Genomic DNA, 18,875 nt, shown 5'->3' with positions numbered 1-18,875 from the left:
CGAATATTGTGGTGAAGGTCCTATAATGTTCTGTGAGAGAAGGTATTTCTTCCACCAAGTGTTACACCACGTGCGGAGAACCCCTAATGAAATTGCACTCACCAGAAATCCAGCAAACATCAGCTTTGAATGGTAATAATAGGTCTGCAACGATTCCTAAACGACCACCAGATGTCAGCATTACCCTTGGTAGCTCCAATAAAATATGTGGGAGAAATGGAATGTCCACAATGTCCAATGTGTGATATTGCTAAAACACTTTATTTAAAACATCCAGATATGCCCCCATAAGTAATAAGCGTACCAAAGAATATTTTATCAATATTCTGATGTTTGCTGGATTTCTGGTGAGTGCATTTTCATTAGGGGTTCTCCGCACGTGGTGTAACACTTGGTGGAAGAAATACCTTCTCTCACAGAACATTATAGGACCTTCACCACAATATTCGTTTCATATAATGAACTATATATGAAAGTGTGTCCTGGTGATGTGGACATGAAGCGCTGCTGCAATAATGAAAGACTTTATTTATTTAAAAATATTTTTTATTGCCTTTAATCATATTATTTGGCTTTGCTCCCTCGTAAGGTAAATTGTTCAAAAGATAAAAAAAAGGTGACGTAGTATTCAAAAGTAAGCTATGCAAGCCATTTAAACCCTGTGAATATTAAGCATAAACCTATTAAGATTTTTATTAAGCTCCTTTGTATGCCTTCACTTTACTAGGGACTTGCCTTCCATGATTGCTGGGCTAAGGTCCACCTACCTGCCAATAGCTTCTATAGAACAGGGCGTTAAAAACATGTTACTAAGGCTATAGTAACAAAGGGAAATGAAGAGGTGCACAGGTTGGTTTTCCAGCTAATTAGGGTCACAGCAGGCATCTTTTGAAATGCAGTAAGCAGTAATAGAGGGAAGCCTACCCCAAACCATGTCCAGTCTCATAAAAATCCCCCTATTCAACTCTATGTTTTTTTAATGCACAGGCACAGCCAGAGTAAGTGCAAGAAACAATGAACGGTTGTACACAAATCCATAGCTGAAATAGAGGGATGTGTATGTACATTTTACTTTTTAGTTCATATATTCTCGAAATACCGGAACCGATTACGTGATTATAGTAGGCAGGCCTAGACGTAGCTAGATCTCTAGCAAGTAAATTGCCATCTCAATATCTATAGAACCAGCTAAGGTGTTGCTATACATTTTACTAAAATTCGTTGTAGGGTCCACCTGTATATGATGCTTTATTCCCTATACAAAGATGGGGTTTCAGTTTTTTCGCTCTATGTGTATTAATTTATATACATGTCCCAGTGTTGTTGTTCCCACTGATTAAAGCAGTTTTGCACTTTAAAGAGGTACCATGAAATGGTGCATTTCTTCCACAAACTTGGAAATGTATGCAACCTTGAGACCTCTATTAGAATGTCAGAAATAGGTTTTAATGAGGTCCTTTTTCCTCTGTGTGTCGGGGCTGAGTGCTGGGGAATTTTTTGTGAACTCGTAATGAACTGCCCCTCCCATATACAAGTCCCTTGCTAGTCATAAATTAATTGAGCTGCTTGACATTTAATCCTTGAGACGTACAGTCGAAAACCTTGTCTCTCGCAACTCCTGAGGTCTCATAATGGAAGATTCCTGCACTTAGAGATTTACTGCCAAACCGTTTCCCATAGTATTTTCGCAGTCTGCTCATACACCTAAGAAAAACAGTACATCTAGACAAAACAAGCTCAATTCATAATTGGCCTATAAATACAGCCCAATGCTTCCCCCTGCAGGGGAAGCCATCAATAACCAGCATAAGATATGGAACATTCCCCTAACCATTTAAAGCTGAACTCCAACCTTACCCGCAGGGAAACCAGATAGAACGAGCACAAATCCTGAACGATTTGCACAATCCCTAAAAACTTAAAAATGAAATCCAGTACAACCTTCCGTCTACCACTCATGTACATGTTTTTCTCTTGTATGGAAATTGCTTACTCTGATTAAAAGCAACACTGTAAGCTTCTCACAGCATGCTTTAGCTGCAGCAAGTCAGATAGAGCCCACCTAGTTTTATACCTGGAGAATGTCCAGCATCATAGTGCTCTTTCCTCTCCAGCATTAAAGGAGAAGTACAGCCAAAGCTTGTTTGGCTGTACTTCTCCTGTTGATCAAAGGAGTGCACTACTGTGACCCGTTTTCAGCAGACAGCGGACTGACGTCACAGAGCTGGTCCAGGTTGGGGAAAGATCACGACCATATGATTGGGATCCACCCAGGAATCTGGACTAATAGTTGGCTCAGCCTCTGCTGAGAGCCTGGACCAGCCGCTCCCACACCACCGCTTCAGTGGTTTGTGAGCTGACAGCGGAGACTGACAATCACCAGCTCTCTGCTCACAGAGCACTGAGCGATCAGCAGTGTTTGATCTCTCAGTTCTCAGCCTTAGAGCCGGCACAGGGGACAGGCACCTAGGTAAAGTATGATTCCAAAAAAAAGAAAAAACACATACTTCTCTTTTAAAGGAGAAGTACAGCCAAAGCTCATTTGGCTGTACTTCACAGGAGTGCAGTTCATTTTGCACTCCTGTGACCTGTTTTCAACAGGGAGCAGGCTAAAGTTTACTCTCTGCTGACGTCACAGAGTCGGTCCAGGCTTGAGCCCTGACAGTTAGCAGCTCTCTGCTCATGGAGCTGTGAGTGATTGGTGGCGTGCGATCACTCGGTTCTCATTGGCAGAGGCGCTGGGGGACCGATGCTGCTTCCACCTAGGTAAGTATGATTCAGAAAAAACTAAAAACCTGTACATATCTCTTTAAATGTCCCAGCCTGACCTTTACATATACTGGATTTCAGTTCTTTCAGTCATGGAGGCTCAGTTTTAAAAAAGGTATGTACAACACCCTGCCAGCCATGATCTGCCAGCATGGCATAGAAAAGCACCAAGACCTAATAATGATGGTAATGGGTCTCAAAAAACATAAGTAACAAAAACAAAGATTTTACTGTATTTAATCATTTCAATAGCATGTTGATTAGGGGGAAAAGAGGAGCTTTTCAGCATTAAGCCACATGCTCGCTACTAACAGTCTGATCGACACTGAAGAACTAGCAGAATTTTGTACAGTGTTCGTCACAGACACAAGCTGGATTAATGACATGTTCTTACACTACAACATTTAAAAAGGTGAAGTTTACCTTTTTTGAAAAACAAATAAAAATAAAGCAAAAAACACATAATTTTGCAGAAACAAAAATGTGCATTTAATTTTTTTTTTCACAGGAGCCTGCAGAGCACTGCACCCGCAATTATTGGATTGTAGGTGCAATGCCGGGCTCCTGCACACGTGGTCACAGTCCATTAAAACTACAAGCTGTCTGCAAAAAAGTTATTAATCGATTTGCATTTTAATGAGTGAAGAAAGTATTTGATCCCCTATCCATCAGCAAGATTTCTGGCTCCCAGGTGTCTTCTATACAGGTAATGAGCTGAGATTAGGAGAGCTCTCCTAAAGGGAGTGCTCCTAATCTCAGCTTGCTACCTATATAAAAGTCACCTATCCACAGAAGCAATTAATCAGATTCCAATCTCTCCACCATTGCAAAGACCAAAGAGCTGTCCAAAGATGTCAGGGGCAAGATTGTAGACCTACACAAGGCTGGAATGGGCTACAAGACCGAAGCAGCTTGGTGAGAGGGTGACAACAGTTGGTGTAATTATTCACAAATGGAAGAAACACAAAAAAAAAACTGTCAATCTCCCTCGCTGGGGCTCCATGCAAGGTCTCACCTCATGGAGTTTCAATGATGATTATGAGAACGGTCCAGAATCAGCCCAGAACTACACGTGAGAATCTTGTCAATGATCTCAAGGTAGCTGGGACCATAGTCACCAAAAACACAATTGGTAACACACTACGCCGTTAAGGACTGAAATCCTGCAGCGCCCGCAAGGTCCCCCTGCTCAAGAAACTCCAGCTCTTTGGCATCAACTCAACTTTGTGTTTGGAAGAAGAGGAATGCTGCCTATGACCGCAAGAACATCATCCTCACTGTCAAACATGGAGGTGGAAACATTATGCTTTGGGGGTGTTTTTCTGCTAAGGGGACAGGACAATTCACCGCATTAAAGGGACGATGGACGGGGCCATGTACCGTCAAATCTTGGGTGAGAACCTCCTTTCCTCAGCCAGGGCATTGAAAATGGGTCGTAAATGGGTATTCCAGCATGACTATGACCCAAAACACACAGACAGGGCAACAAAGGAGTGGCTCAAGAAGAACCAAATTAAGGTTTTGGAGGGGCTTAGCCAGTCTCCAGACCTTAAACCAATAGAAAATATGTGGAGGGAGCTGACAATTCAAGTTACCAAACATCAACCTCAAAACCTCAATTACTTGGAGAGTATCTGCAAAGAGGAGTGGGACAAAATCCCTCCTGAGATGTGTGCAAACCTGGCGGCCAACTACAAGAAATGTCTGACCTCTGTGATTGCCAACAAGGATTTTGTCACCAAGTACTAAGTCATGTTTTGCGAAGGGGGTCAAATACTTATTTCACTCATTAAAATGCAAATCAATTTATAACTTTTTTAAAATGTGTTTTTCTGGATATTTTTGTTGTTATTCTCTCACTGGTAAAATAAACCTACCATTAAAATTATAGACTGATCATTTTCTTTGTCAGTGGGCAAATGTACAAAATCAGCAGGGGATCAAATACTCTTAATCCCAGTATATGCAGGAAAAAGTTGTCTATTATGCTCCCAAACTACAATGCTTTTAAATGCTAGACAACGTTTTAAAAGCCGCTTAAATCTTTTACATTCAGGTATTTAAGGTAAGGTGTATGTAATACTGTACATCATACATTTTACTAAAATAATATTTTGAAAAGGGAAGCAGCAACGGGGCATCTTCTGTGGCCGATTACAGACTTTACCATGCTGGAGGAGGTCTTGAAAGCAATTATCAAAGGTGTCACATCAACACTGTTTGAGTGCCACCTTGTTTTCCGCAGTGCTGCACCTGGAGGGCAAGGAGCTCCAACCTAGCATAAGAAATCCTGCCATGTTCAGGAGACTGGACAGGCTCCTTTCACTGTCCACATAAATTAGCTAAGGATAACTGCAATGTTTAAACACATAACTATGTCTGAGAATTAGCAGCAGGTTCTAGGAAAACTACCTAACAATGAAGTGAGGACTGCATGCCTGGGTCCTAAGAAAGCACCTACCTGTTCGCGTTTTACTGTTAGTGAGAATCTCCTGAAGCCGTTCCTGAAGCTTATCTGCTCGTTTCCTCTCCAGGTGAAGCTGACGCTTCAGGTCCTTAAGCTATGAGAAACAGTACAAAACAATCTGTATATTGGGGGAACACAGAGGTCAAGGTGTTGTGATGTCTGTGTATTAGGAAGACTGGAGGTGTCAGCATATCCTAATGTCTGTGTATTAGGAGAGGTCAGTGTATCCTGAGGTCTGTGTATTAGGAGGAGAGGTCAGTGTATCCTGAGGTCTGTGTATTAGGAGGAGAGGAGAGGTCAGTGTATCCTGAGGTCTGTGTATTAGGAGGAGAGGTCAGTGTATCCTGATGTCTGTGTATTAGGAGGAGAGGTCAGTGTATCCTGAGGTCTGTGTATTAGGAGGAGAGGAGAGGTCAGTGTATCCTGAGGTCTGTGTATTAGGAGGAGAGGTCAGTGTATCCTGATGTCTGTGTATTAGGAGAGGAGAGGTCAGTGTATCCTGATGTCTGTGTATTAGGAGGAGAGGAGAGGTCAGTGTATCCTGATGTCTGTGCATTAGGAGAGGAGAGATCAGTGTATCCTGATGTCTGTGTATTAGGAGGAGAGGAGAGGTCAGTGTATCCTGATGTCTGTGTATTAGGAGAGGAGAGGTCAGTGTATCCTGATGTCTGTGTATTAGGAGGAGAGGAGAGGTCAGTGTATCCTGATGTCTGTGTATTAGGAGGAGAGGAGAGGTCAGTGTATCCTGATGTCTGTGTATTAGGAGGAGAGGAGAGGTCAGTGTATCCTGATGTCTGTGTATTAGGAGAGGAGAGGAGAGGTCAGTGTATCCTGATGTCTGTGTATTAGGAGGAGAGGAGAGATCAGTGTATCCTGATGTCTGTGTATTAGGATAGGAGAGGTCAGTGTATCCTGATGTCTGTGTATTAGGAGGAGAGGAGAGGTCAGTGTATCAGGGAAACTAACCTGTGGTCTAAATATAAGCAAAGTGTGTATTATACAAAGAATGTTACTTACAGCAGCACTTCCTCTCTTCTCTACGATTCTCTGCCCATCTGTTGTATCCTTTACCTCCTAAAAAAAAAAAAAAACACATACAACAAACCACCTTACAATATTTCTAATTAGATATTGTGATGTAATTCACAATACAAGTGAAAGCAGCTCTGAAGGAGAGTGGAAGGCAAAGTAGAATACGGAGGAGGTATCAGCACAGGGAGCTCACACATAGCTGGTCATGGGGGATGTGGGAAGAGGTCTCACCTGTCTCAGCTGTTCTATTGTCCCATTAAGACTTTCTTTAACTTTTTCAGAAGCCTTGATTTGTTCTATTAGTGAGTCTAGCTCCTTCTGTTTCACCTGAAGGTAATTAAAACAGCATAAAATTACAATTGAGCACCTCTGGTGCTGCAAGTGTGTCAGCAAAAAATAAAATAATACCTTCTAAAACATGGTCACATTTGTCCTAAAGTAAAAGAGTACTTTGCTTATGGGGTACAGACAATAAGTTTGTTGAATATTTTTCTTCCACCCTGCTGCTTATACTTTCTTTCAATTTGCTTAATCTTACAATGTAGATAAATCCAGAGATCTGGCATGCATTTCATTCTTAGCTAAATTATGGGAATAAAATGCCCTTTTTAAAAAGGTAGCAAAAAACCTTTGTAGGAATTTAGCCTTTCAAAAATTTCACAGAATGCCACTAAAGGTGAAAAAGCCAATATAAAGTTATGTGAATTTGACTGCATCAGTAATGAAAGCCAGTTGGTCAGTTATGTACCTATAAGAGCATCCTCGGCACAGCTGTGTCACAATGCGATTTGAAATTTTCTGCGAACGCTCTATTATAAGCCAAATAAAAGAGCAATGAAGGGGTTTAGCTTATCCTGTGACTAATACTAATGGTTTTAGGACATTGGCAGAGCAGCACTAATATAAAATGGTTTGCAGCTCATCTATATATAGTTAGTGAGGGAGGCCCATGCGAGAGTGACAATCCACTGCAAGTGTATAAAAATAATGCACCAGCACTCAGTACTACCAGTTAGCAAACTGAATCGAATTAAAACTAAAAGAAAGAAAAGCTCTGTGAATTAAAGCTGAGTTCCAGGCTTTTTTTTTAATTAAAAGTCAGCAGCTACAAAAAGTTTAGCTGCTGACTTTTAATAAACAGACACTTACCTGTTCCACGGTCCAGCGATAAGGCCGCATGGAGCCCCGCTCCTCTCCCCCTCCTCTCCTCGGCGCATCCATTGGAACTGTGGGCACCCAGCCATGACAGCTTGAGGCTTCACAGCCGGGCGCGCACTGCACATTCGCGAGTCGCGCTGCATTCTCCCAGTGGACAGGCAATCTTCTGGGACACGTCACGTGTCCCAGAAGATTGCCGAGAGGGAGAGACCGCCTAGGGGAGAGGAGGAGTCGCCTAGGCGGCCTGTGGGCAGAAGGAGGAAGTGGGACAGGAAGTCCCTCTCTAAAGTAGTCACTCACTCCCCCCCCCCAAAAAAAAAAAATGACATGCCAAATGTGGCATGTAAGAGGGGGAGGAGTACTTAAAGCGGAAGTTCCACTTTTGGGTGGAACTCCGCTTTAACTAGAAAACACGAGTTTCAGGCTGGGTTCACACTGCTGCGGTGCGGGAACGCAGCGAATTTACTGCGGGTTCCCGCATCGCACCAACTCGCACGGCAGTTCACACTGCCATATGCGAACTGCTGGGGAGTGTCATACAATGTTAATGACACCCCCAGTTCAGCCCGCATATCGCACTGCGAACTGACAATTCGGACATTTTCGGATCGCATAGGTGTGAACACCCATGCGATCCGATTCTGGTCCGAACAAATAAAAGGATCCTGTGCGAGCTTGGACCGAATGCGGTGCGATATCAGCCATACTATCTGTATGGCTGATATCGCACAGCACAGACATCGCATGTGATGTGAACAGCAGTGCGCTGCGAATCACATACGATGTCTGCCACCGCAGCAGTGTGAACCCAGCCTCAATCTTAAACTTACATGCAGATCCGCTGAATGTTCTTCTTGAAGTTTTGCAAAGTCTTCCTTGTGTTGCAGCTGGTTCCTTTCAACAGTTTCCTGTAAGAAGCATCAAGATTAGACAGAGAAGAAACACTGATCCAAATGCAAAGAACTGAATAAAACTGACAGGTTTGGTGACATTGGAAGCATATGGATAACCTCACACTCACTTCTGCCTCCTTTAGTCGACGTTCAAACCATCCTTTGGTGCCCTCTAGTGAATTAATCTGTAAACGCAGCTCCTCTGTAGTCTGCTGTAAGCCTTCCAACTCCCTGCAGCGCGCCTGAGGATACAGAACAGAAATCTCTAATAGAAAATTACAGCCTTTCAGCCAACTAGAAGTTAAAGTATTGCAACAAACCTCATGGGGGGCAGATAAACAGCATCATATAGACAATGTCTGATGGAATAACCAGCTCAATTGTCTGTATTACAGTTGCAGTTACCAAAACAACCTATCAACAGTCTGTCCTTATCATCAATGCATTTATTACCGTTCTTTTTTTAAATGTTAACGGTTTGTGAAAGGCTGATATATCACCCAGTTCCTGCGAAATGTATTTACTGGACTTACCTATGTTGACAGGCGGGCCCCTCTGATTATGAAAAGCAAATATATGGGAAACTATGATGCATTTTCAATGATACCACAATCAACTTTTGTGAAATTTTCTGAAAACAGATTTAGGATGTTAACTTTAAAAATTATGCCCTTGATGTTTTCATATTTTTATGGAAGATTTGTTGATTTTAGATTCTAAAACATATTAATTTTGTTCTAAAAAAGTAACAAACATGTTATAATTACCTGCTCTTTGTAATGGTTTTGCACAGAGCAGCCCTGATTGTCTCCTTTTTGGGTCCCCTGCTGGCGGTCCTGGCTCCTCCCCCCTTCTGAGTGCCCCCAATAGCAAGCTTCTTGCTATAGGGGTGCTTGAGCAGGTTCGCGCCTCCTGAGCCGCACTCCTGTGAATGGACATTGTCCATTCACAGAGCGTGGCTCTGCTCAGCCCCACCCTCTCCTCATTGGCTCACTGGCTTTGATTGACAGCAGCAGGAGCCAATGGCTCCCACTGCTGTGTGAGCCAACGAGCAGAGAGAGACCCGGGAGACCAGCTGCTTTCATGTACATCGCCGGATACAGATGGGGCTCAGGAGGGGGCTGGGCAGCTGCACCCAGGTTTTTTTTTTTTTGTACCTTAGTGCATAGAATGCATTAGGGTAAAAAACCATCTGTCTTTAGAAACACTTTATTTCTAGGTTGTTTTTTTTTATTTTTTATTAGAGACACTGATGAATAAGGGCCTGTTCACGCTGCCCAGCAGCTCAAACAGCTGTTGCCTACACAGCATTTTGGACTGCAGAGTCCTACTGCAGGGGATGGGCATCACAGGGCTCTCTTTTTTTTAACAACTTTATATGAAGTGTACAGAGTGACACTACATGCATGTCACTGCACATCGGCACGTTGCTCTGCATCTGCAATGCAGTGACATGCGGGAGCATGCAAAGCGGTGTGCTCTTATGCACACATGTTGCATAATATTGCACAGCTCTGGAATGCAATAAAACATTGTGTTCTGGTCTGAAGAAAACACACTATTGTTATCTGTGCGTCATTGCAGTTGCCTGCATTTTCCCATGAGGGAAAACGCAGGTAACTATACCGTTGTGCTCATAAGTTTACATACTCTGGCAGAATTTATGATTTCTTAGCCATTTTTCAGAGAATACGAATGATAACACAAAAACATTTCTTCCACTCATGGTTAGTGTTTGGCTGAAGCCATTTATTATCAATCAACTTTGTTTACTCTTTTTAAATCATAATGGCAACAGAAACTACCCAAATGACCCTGATCAAAAGTTTACATACCCCAGTTCTTAATACCCCTTTAACATCAATGACAGCTTGAAGTCTTTTGTGATATTTGTGGATGAGGCTCTTTATCTTCTCAGATGGTAAAGCTGCCCATTCCTCTTGGCAAAAAGCCTCCAGTTCCTGTAAATTCTTGGGCTGTCTTGCATGAACTGCACATTTGAGATCTCCCCAGAGTGGTTCAATGATATTAAGGTCAGGAGACTGAGATGACCTTCACTTTATTCTGCTGTAGACAATGACAGGTTGAGTTGGCCTTGTGTTTTGGATCATTGTTATGCTGGAATGTCCAAGTACGTCCCATGTGCAGCTTCCTGGCTGATGAATGTAAATGTTCCTCCAGTATTTTTTGATAACATACTGCATTCACCTTGCCAACAATTTTGACCTAATATCCTGTGCGTTTGTAGCTCACACATCCCCAAAACATCAGCGATCCACATCCGTACCTTTCATCATAGGCCTTGTTGACTCCTCTCCAAATGTGGGCACCTTCACACTGAACCGCCCCGGGCAAGTGAGGTAAAGTACCGCTATTTTTAGCGGTGCTTTAGTTGCTCTTTTCGGCCGATAGCGATGCGCTTTTCGGCCGATAGCAGGGCGCTTTTAAGCCCCACTAGCGGGGGAAAAAAGGGTCAAAAGCGCTGGCAAAGCACCACTTCGGCAGCGCTGCCCATTGATTTCAATAGGTGGGGCGCTGTAGGAGTGGTGTATATACTACTCCTACATCGCCTCAAAGATGCAGCTGGCAGGACCTTTTTGAGCGTCCTGCCAGCACACCGCTCCAGTGTAAAAGCCCTCGGGCTTTCAAACTAGAGCGAGAGGAGAGGTGCTTTACAGGTGCTATTTTTAGCGCTATAGCGCCTGTAAAGCACCTCAGTGTGAAAGGGGTCTTATGGTTGCGGCCAAAAAGCTCAAATTTGGTCTCATCACTCCAAATGAATTTGTGCCAGAAGGTTTGAGGCTTGTCTCTGTGCTGTTTGACATAGGATACTTTGTGGCATTTGCGTAGTAATAGCTTTCTTCTGGTGACTCGACCATGCAGCCCATCTTTCTTCAAGTGCCTTCTTATTGTGCATCTTGAAACAGCCACACAACATGTTTTCAGAGTCCTGTATTTCACATGAAGTTATTTGTGGGTTTTTCTTTGCATCCCGAACAATTTTCCTGGCAGTTGTGGCTGAAATTTTAGTTAGTCTACCTGACCGTGGTTTGGTTTCAACAGAACCCCTCATTTTCCACTTCCTGATTAGAGTTTGAACACTGCTGATTGGCATTCTCAATTCCTTGGATATCTTTTTATATCCCTTTCCTGTTTTATACAGTTCAACTACCTTTTTACCTTTTCTCTTTGGTTACCTTTAATAGCCATTCAAACCCCATTTGTGTCAACTTGTGTGCATGTTATCAGGCCAAAATCACCAGGGTATGTAAACTTTTGATCAAGGTCATTTGGGTAGTTTCTGTTGCCATTATGATTTTAAAAGAGTAAACACAGTTGATTGATAATAAATGGATTCAGCCAAACACTAACCATGAGTGAAAGAAAAGTTTTTTGTGTTATCATTCATATTCTCTAAAAAATGGACAAGAAATCATAAATTCTGCCAGGGCATGTAAACTTATGAGCACACCTGTATTGTGAATGGGCCCTAACTAGAAGATTTTAAAAATAAAAATTACATGCCAAGCCATCCTGATGTCTTATTTTTACTCAGCTAGAATACACCAATATTCCGGCACAGAGGGGAAGAGCGAACCACAATAATTGTGCTGCTTTACAAAAAAAGGGAAGAGCAGCATATATAGGCAGCAAGCAAAAACAACTGTCCCCATGGACACATAAAAGTACAATCTATAAATAGAGGTTATGTAAAGTAAACCTTTCAGCTTATTCCTGCAGCTTGTTCTAAAACAACTGCCAACCATCTACTTATATTTTCTTGCTGACAGTACCAAATTTGGGGAAATTTTGATTTTCTCTTTTACATTTCTGTAGTTTAGTTTTAATGCTGCACATCATTTTATGGATGGTTTAGTTTTTACTGAAAGATTTATTTTACATCCATTAGTCGCTGGGCCCTCTACAAAAAATGGAGGCACTTTGGGTAGAATTTATGGATAGATGCAAATATAAAATTGAACAGAATTGACCTTGCTACTATCTTGCTGTGTGTGCTGTGAACTTCTCCCTCTAGTGGACAGCTGTACTGCACCATCAGCATGAAGCATGCACCCAACCAGATGTGTGCTTGATTGAATAAAAAGATATTAAACCTATCCTACATATTAAAAAAAACGTTGATGTGCTGAGATCACCAGAAAAGAATTACAAACCCAATAAAAAGTATGTAGCCATAACAGACAATCACAGATGCCTGTATTCCCCCCCCCCCCTCACTGCTAAAGGTGACCATATACTATACAACCTGATTGTACAATCCCCTTTAGATCCAACCACTATGTTATATAAAGGGTTGTGCAAATGGATAGAAAATTTATTGGAGTGTATAGGTTTGTCCTCACATTACATAGTTTTGATCAATTTAAATATGATTGTACAATCAGATTGTAGTGCGTTTGTCTACCCTTAGGGGGCATATTTTTAAAGTGGCATAGGGTGAGTTCTCCATTTATTAAACACTTTTCTGGTTGGCAAAAACTCCTTTACTGTTGGGCAATATTCACCACTGTCTGCCAAACACATGCGTTTCCCTATTTTCACCTTCAATAAATGTTATTGTATTTAAGAATACAGGTCATAACATGATGTAGTATGTAGATATATACAATTCATTATGGGTTACTAGGATTTCAGCCACCAATAAGGTCATCCCATATCTAAGCATTCCAAAAGTAATGAGCTATTGATACAAAGGTCGTCTGTAGCTATCTTGCAAAAGAACAGGTGGCTAATAAGAGCAAAGGGGAAGACGGGAGAGTCTCCTCTTCATCAGACACAAATTGAGTTAGCCCCCTTCAAAACGCGTACGCTGTACACGACTGAATGGAAATTTCCCACAAATTGGAACATGTGCATCAGATCTGAAGCATGGACTGTGCATCATTCTGTTGAGCTTGTGATATGCAGGTGTTTGCATCTGAGTATGCATCTATTTTATTGCTACAATAAAAAGGTTTATAAAGGTAACGTGCTAGGCTGGTGTGCCTTCTTTTTCTGTTTTCAGCGTTGCTTTGGCGGCTTCCCATGTCCTAGGGGGCATAAAAGCATGGTGACTGTTTTTGTCTAAAGAGTTGACGAGTGAAAGATTATTGGTGCCAGAGTATCACACTTGAGGGCAGGAGGCTGTTTGTACGGTCAATTTAATTACCCTCGCCACTGTAGAACCTTCCTTTGACTCACCCACCCGCTGCTACGTTCAGCCACCAGAAGCAAGAAACAGGCCCCATTTAAAGTGATATTTTTTGTTTAAAAATAACAAACATGGTATACTAACCTGCTCTGTGTAATGGTCTTGCACAGAGCAACCCAGATCCTCCTCTTCTCGGGTCTCTCGCCAGCACGCCAGGTCCCTCCCTCCTGCCGAGTTCCCCCACAGCAAACAGCTGGTGATGGGAGCACCCGAGCCGAGCTGCTGCTTTTTGTATCCATTCAGACACAGAGCCGTTGTTTGCCCTAACCCCCACCTTCATTGGCTCACTGACTCCCATTAACAGCAGCGGGAGCCAATGGCGCCCGCTGCTGTATCTCAGCCAATCGTGAGGGAGAGTCCCGGACGGTCTAAGCTCTTGTGCAAGATCGCTGGATCAAGATGGAGCTCAGGTAAGTATAAGGGGGGGGCTGCTGCACACAGAAGGCTTTTTATCTTAATAAAAAAACCCTTCTGCCTTTACAACCACTTTAAGCTTCCATTTTCTCTAGTTGGACTTAAATGTAAAAAAAAAATAATAAAGTTACGCTTACCGGTAACGTCTTTTCCAGTAGTCTTTCAGGACAGTCACAATGAGAGACCTTGGCTCCTCCCCTTCCTTAGGAAACACTGCGCCAGCCAATAAATTTTCACTTCCCCCTGCCGGACTTAAATTTTTCTAAGAGCACCGCTGGCCAGCTGGGGAGACACAAGAACACATTAATAACATACCACATCTTACTACTGTGCCTGTGTTCAGGTCTTCCTCAAGACCCCCCATAAATTTCAGGTGGGCAACTAGTGCTGTCCTGAAAGACTACTGGAAAAGACGTTACCGGTAAGCGTTAATTTTCCCTCCCAGTCTTTCAGGACAGCCACAATGAGAGGCTAGACGAGCACTTACCACTTGGGGTGGGACTACGGCCTGCAAAACCTTTCACCCAAAGGCTTGCTCATTCGCCGACACCAGGTCCACCCTGTAATGTTTAACAAAGGTGGCGAAACTGGACCACATTGCTGCATTGCAAATTTGCTCTGGCGTCGCTCCATCCCTTTCCGCTTGAGAAGCCGCCCTAGTAGAGTGTGCTTTTATACCAACAGGAACCTCTTTTCTCTTTAACTTATAGGCCTGGCCAAAAGTTACCTTGAGCCATCTGGCAATGGTGCGACAAGACGCTTTATACCCCTTTCTTGCCCTAGAAAACAAAGAGTCTGACTTCCTTACTGTTTTCGTTAGCTCTAAGTATTGCAGGATACATCTTCTTACTAAGGTATGAAATTTAAACTCCCTTTCTCCTGAGGGATTAGGGCAGAAAGTGGGTAAGACTATCTCCTGGCTTCTATGATACTTCGAGGCCACTTTAGGTAAGAATGACGGATCGGTTTTAAAAACTACCAAAAAACACAAAAAGGGGGTTTGACAGAAAAAGCCTCCATTTTGCTGACCCTCTTGGCAGTTGTCACTTCAACCAAAAATACTGTTTTGAAAGTAAGATCCTTTAGTGAACAATTTTCTAAAGGCTCAATTGGTGGCTCCGTTAGAGCCTGTAAGACCAGAGATAGGTCCCACTTGGGGAAGGGTGGACCTTGAACTGGTCTCTGTTTTGCTAGAGCTCTGAAAAATCTGACCACCCAAGGGTTGGTGGCCAGAGGTTTTTCCAAAATATGCGCTCAGCGCGGATACCTGGCTCTTAAGGGTAGTAATGGCTAACCCTTTATCTGCCCCGCACTGCAAAAACTCCAAAACTGCTATGGGGCTCTGCACCTTGAAGGAGTTTCCTATGCACCATTCGTTAAAGCGAACCCAGACCTTTTTGTAGATCTGGCGCATCTCCTTCTTTCTGCTATTGAGGAGAATGGCTACCAGCCTTTCTGAAAACCCCCTGGTTTTTAATACCGCTTCCTCAGTAGCCAGGCTGCTAAGTTCCAACGGTGTACTTGGGGACAGAGGACTGGGCCCTGTGAAAGGAGATCCTCCCGAAGTGGGAGGAACCAAGGAGGTTCTACTGCTAAACGTTTGAGGATTGAGAACCAAGTCCTTTTGGGCCAATGTGGTGCCACCAAGATCAGAGAGGTGTTCTCTGTCTGAAATTTTCTCAGCACAGCCGGGAGCAAGACCGGGGGCGGGAAGGCATAGCATCTTTTGAAACGCCAGCTCTGCATTAGCGCATCTACCCCTAGTGCGTTTTCCCACCTGTTTAGTGAAAAAAAACCAGGGGGTTTTTGAGTTGTCCCTTGACGCGAAGAGGTCCTCCGGGGGTCCCCATCTTTTAGATATAAGGCTGAAAACTTCCTGGTTGAGGACCCAATCTCTCAGTTGCTTTCTGCTGAGAAAGTCCGCCACCACATTTCTTTTCCCCTCTTAGAAACACTGCCAATAGGGAGAGTGCATTGGCCTCAGCCCAGCTCAGGACTTCTGCTGCTAGGGCTAACAGGATTCAGCTCCTCGTGCTGCCTTGCTTGTTTACATAAGCGTCGACCAAGGAGTTGTCTGAGCGCACTTGAATGTGGTGGCCCTGAGGTTCCCTCCTGAAGGCCTTGAGTGCCAACCCGACGGTTTTTAGTTCCTTCCAATTGGATGACCTTTTGAGCTCCTCATCTCTCCAAGTGCCCTGTGCCAGTAGGGTTCCCAAATGTGCACCCCAGTCTTTGCCGCTTGCGTCTGTGGTTACCACCCTGGAGACCGGGATGAGCCACAGACGCCCCTGCTACAGGTTTACCATTTTCCTCCACCACCAGAGGGATCTTTTACCTGAGGAACGCATAGTATGGTGTCTAACAACTCCTGGCTGTGATCCCACACTTTTAGGACAAAGGCTTGAAGGGGGTCGAAAATGTAGACCTGCCCACTGAACTGCTGGGATAGTTGACGTTAGCAGACCCAGAGTTGACATTGCTGACCTTATAGAGACCTGCTGGTTGTTTTGGAGAGAGGCTACTGCAGGTACCCTAGGTAGGTAATGCGCTGAGATGGAATCAAACTGGACTTCTCTAGGTTCAGCAGCCACCCCAGCCCTGTCAGGGTTTCCTTTGTCAGATCCAGATTTCTGGTTAGCTGTTCTGGAGATACTGCAAAGAGGAGCAGGTCGTCCTGATATGCAATAATTGAGACTCCTTTGAGTCAAAAAAAAGGCCATGACCTTTGTGAATTTTCGGGGTGACAAGGATAGTCCGAATGGAAGTGCTTGAAACTGTAGATGGATTGTTTCTCCTTCTGTGTTCACCGCTAGATGGAGAAACTTCTGGAAAGCTTCTGTGATAGGGATGTGGAAGTAGGCGTCCTTGAGATCTAGTGACACCATGTACAGTTCTGCGGTAGCAAGGCTCTGACTCTAAAGATCAATTCCATACGGAACCTCTTGTAGGAAATTGACTGGTTTATGGGTCTTAAGTTCAGGATCAATCTCTATTTTCCTGAGGGTTTTTTCACTACAAAAATGTGTGATCTTTGTCTTAGAGCTATGTGAGGATCTTGACTTTTCAGCAGCTTTCTAAAATAAATACAAAAAATAAATAACATCACCTTTTCAAATAGGATACAACCCTGGGATGTGTACTAGACCCTTTTAGCAAGGACCTGAACCTCCCCCAACCCCCCCCGACCACCCAGAGGGCCCCCCCCCCCACTACCAGGAACAATTCGTGGAGGGGGAAATCCTAGAGAGGACCCTTCCCCAGGGTGCTCTTACCTTAGAGTGGCTGTAGCTAGCATCGCTGTGCACTGTGTGGGCATCTGCTTCAGACATGACCTGCGCCAGTGGTTGCTGCTTGTGGAGTCTCACGTTACCTGTGCCTTGTTCCCGACTCCTCTCCAGACTGCCCCCGGCCTACTATCAGCCCCGCCAACCCAGAAGTCGCGGGTTAAAGGGAAGCATCTGCCCTCCGCCTAAAATGGCGTCACCCGCCGCCCGTCCCGTCTGGTTCCAATTGCGGCCTGCACCCATGTACAGGGAAAGCGGAGCTGCCTCCTTGCTGCAACCCTGTGGATGCGATGGTGAGCCCCTGGATCTTCCTCCCATGCTCTGTGAAGCTGGGGGGGCGAACTGTGTGGAGGGTATGTACCGCACCACGTCCCTGGGAGAGCCCCTGCCTCCCTTACAGGGCTTCAAATAGCCACAGCCTCCCTGACTGCCAGGCCTGGTCCAAAAAAAAAAAAAAAGAAACACAGCGTCTCCCCACCGGAGGAAACACAAACAACTGAAGTCCAGCAGGGGAAGTGAAAATGTATTGGCTGGTGTTTCCTAAGGAAGGGGAGGAGCCAATGTCTCTCATTGTGGCTGTCCTGAAAGACAGGGAGGGAAAAAGAGTGTAGTGCTCCAACAATCCTATAAAAAGGTTTACATATATAAATATCACACCATATGAACTGATGTAATATTGCAAAGTGTCCACAAGTGCACCGATTCCACCACCACTATGCACTCACCAGAGCAAGCACAAAATTCACCTGATATGGTTTTGTCATCACTTAGGGTCTCCTTCCTAATCCCTGCAATAGATTTCCCAGTAACGGTCAGGCACATCTGGGCAGCTCGTCCTATGCAAGGAATAGCTCACCACACAGAGCCTTTCCATTTCCAGAGTCTGTGAGTATCCAAGTTCACCCAGCAGAATCTGATCCATCAGATGCTCACCTGCTGCTTGTATTGCCAGACCTATGTGCACAAGGGATCATGCCGGATGGCTGGCTTGGCTGCACACCTGAATTACTTGGTATACAAGACTCTTCCAGTCTTCAACGCTCCCGGGGACTTTACCTGGTATAGGCCTGTCTCCAAAGAACACAGGCTCCAGGAATTAGAATAGCAGACGCTGCGCGACAGTAGCAGGGATCTGGCAGTCAGCACACTGTTTGCAGCCAATGCCAGCCACTCAACCTGCCAATGTAAAAACTCAGTCCACCTGATGCTGCTGTAGTAGGTTTTTATAGCTGGTCCTGTATGCACAAAGGATGGAGATGGATGGCTCAGCTGTGAACCTAAGCCTAATACCAGGTCAAGTCCTGGATGAGACCAGGTCAGGGCTGGGTGAGTCTCACACCAAGCAGCTCAGTGAGTGCACAGCTTAGCCATCCATCCATCTCCATGCCTTGTGCACAAATTGGACATCGACACGTTTAACACTTTTTTGGCGACCAGTGATGCTAATACAGTGATCAGTGCAAAAAAAATATGCACTGTCACTGAACTAATGACACTGGCTGGGAAGGGGTTAACATCAGGGGCAATCAAAGGGTTACCTGTGTGCCTAGCCGGTGTTTTACTACTGTGTGGGAGGTGTTTTTACTAGGGGAAAGAATAGATTTGTGTCCCTACTTTGCCATTACTGACAGAACGGTGATCTACCT

General features: G+C 44.2%; 1 protein-coding gene across 2 annotated transcripts in view; it reads right to left on the bottom strand.

Annotated features, from left to right (window-relative positions):
• GRIPAP1 (GRIP1 associated protein 1) overlaps positions 1-18,875 on the bottom strand; it is a 195,825-nt gene that overhangs the window by 113,922 nt on the left and 63,028 nt on the right. For both annotated transcript variants that reach the window (XM_073599789.1, XM_073599790.1), the window contains 5 exons: positions 8,448-8,561; positions 8,257-8,334; positions 6,500-6,595; positions 6,254-6,310; positions 5,231-5,330 (listed from right to left, as the gene is read on the bottom strand). In XM_073599789.1, the coding sequence (XP_073455890.1) occupies positions 5,231-5,330; positions 6,254-6,310; positions 6,500-6,595; positions 8,257-8,334; positions 8,448-8,561 (445 nt within the window). The remainder of the gene's footprint in view (positions 1-5,230; positions 5,331-6,253; positions 6,311-6,499; positions 6,596-8,256; positions 8,335-8,447; positions 8,562-18,875) is intronic.

The sequence above is a fragment of the Aquarana catesbeiana genome, linkage group LG09 (genome assembly GCF_042186555.1).
Source record: "Aquarana catesbeiana isolate 2022-GZ linkage group LG09, ASM4218655v1, whole genome shotgun sequence".
Classification (NCBI taxonomy): Eukaryota; Metazoa; Chordata; class Amphibia; order Anura; family Ranidae; genus Aquarana; species Aquarana catesbeiana.
Note: the sequence above shows the minus strand (reverse complement) of the source record. Positions and strands in the feature narration are given on the sequence as shown.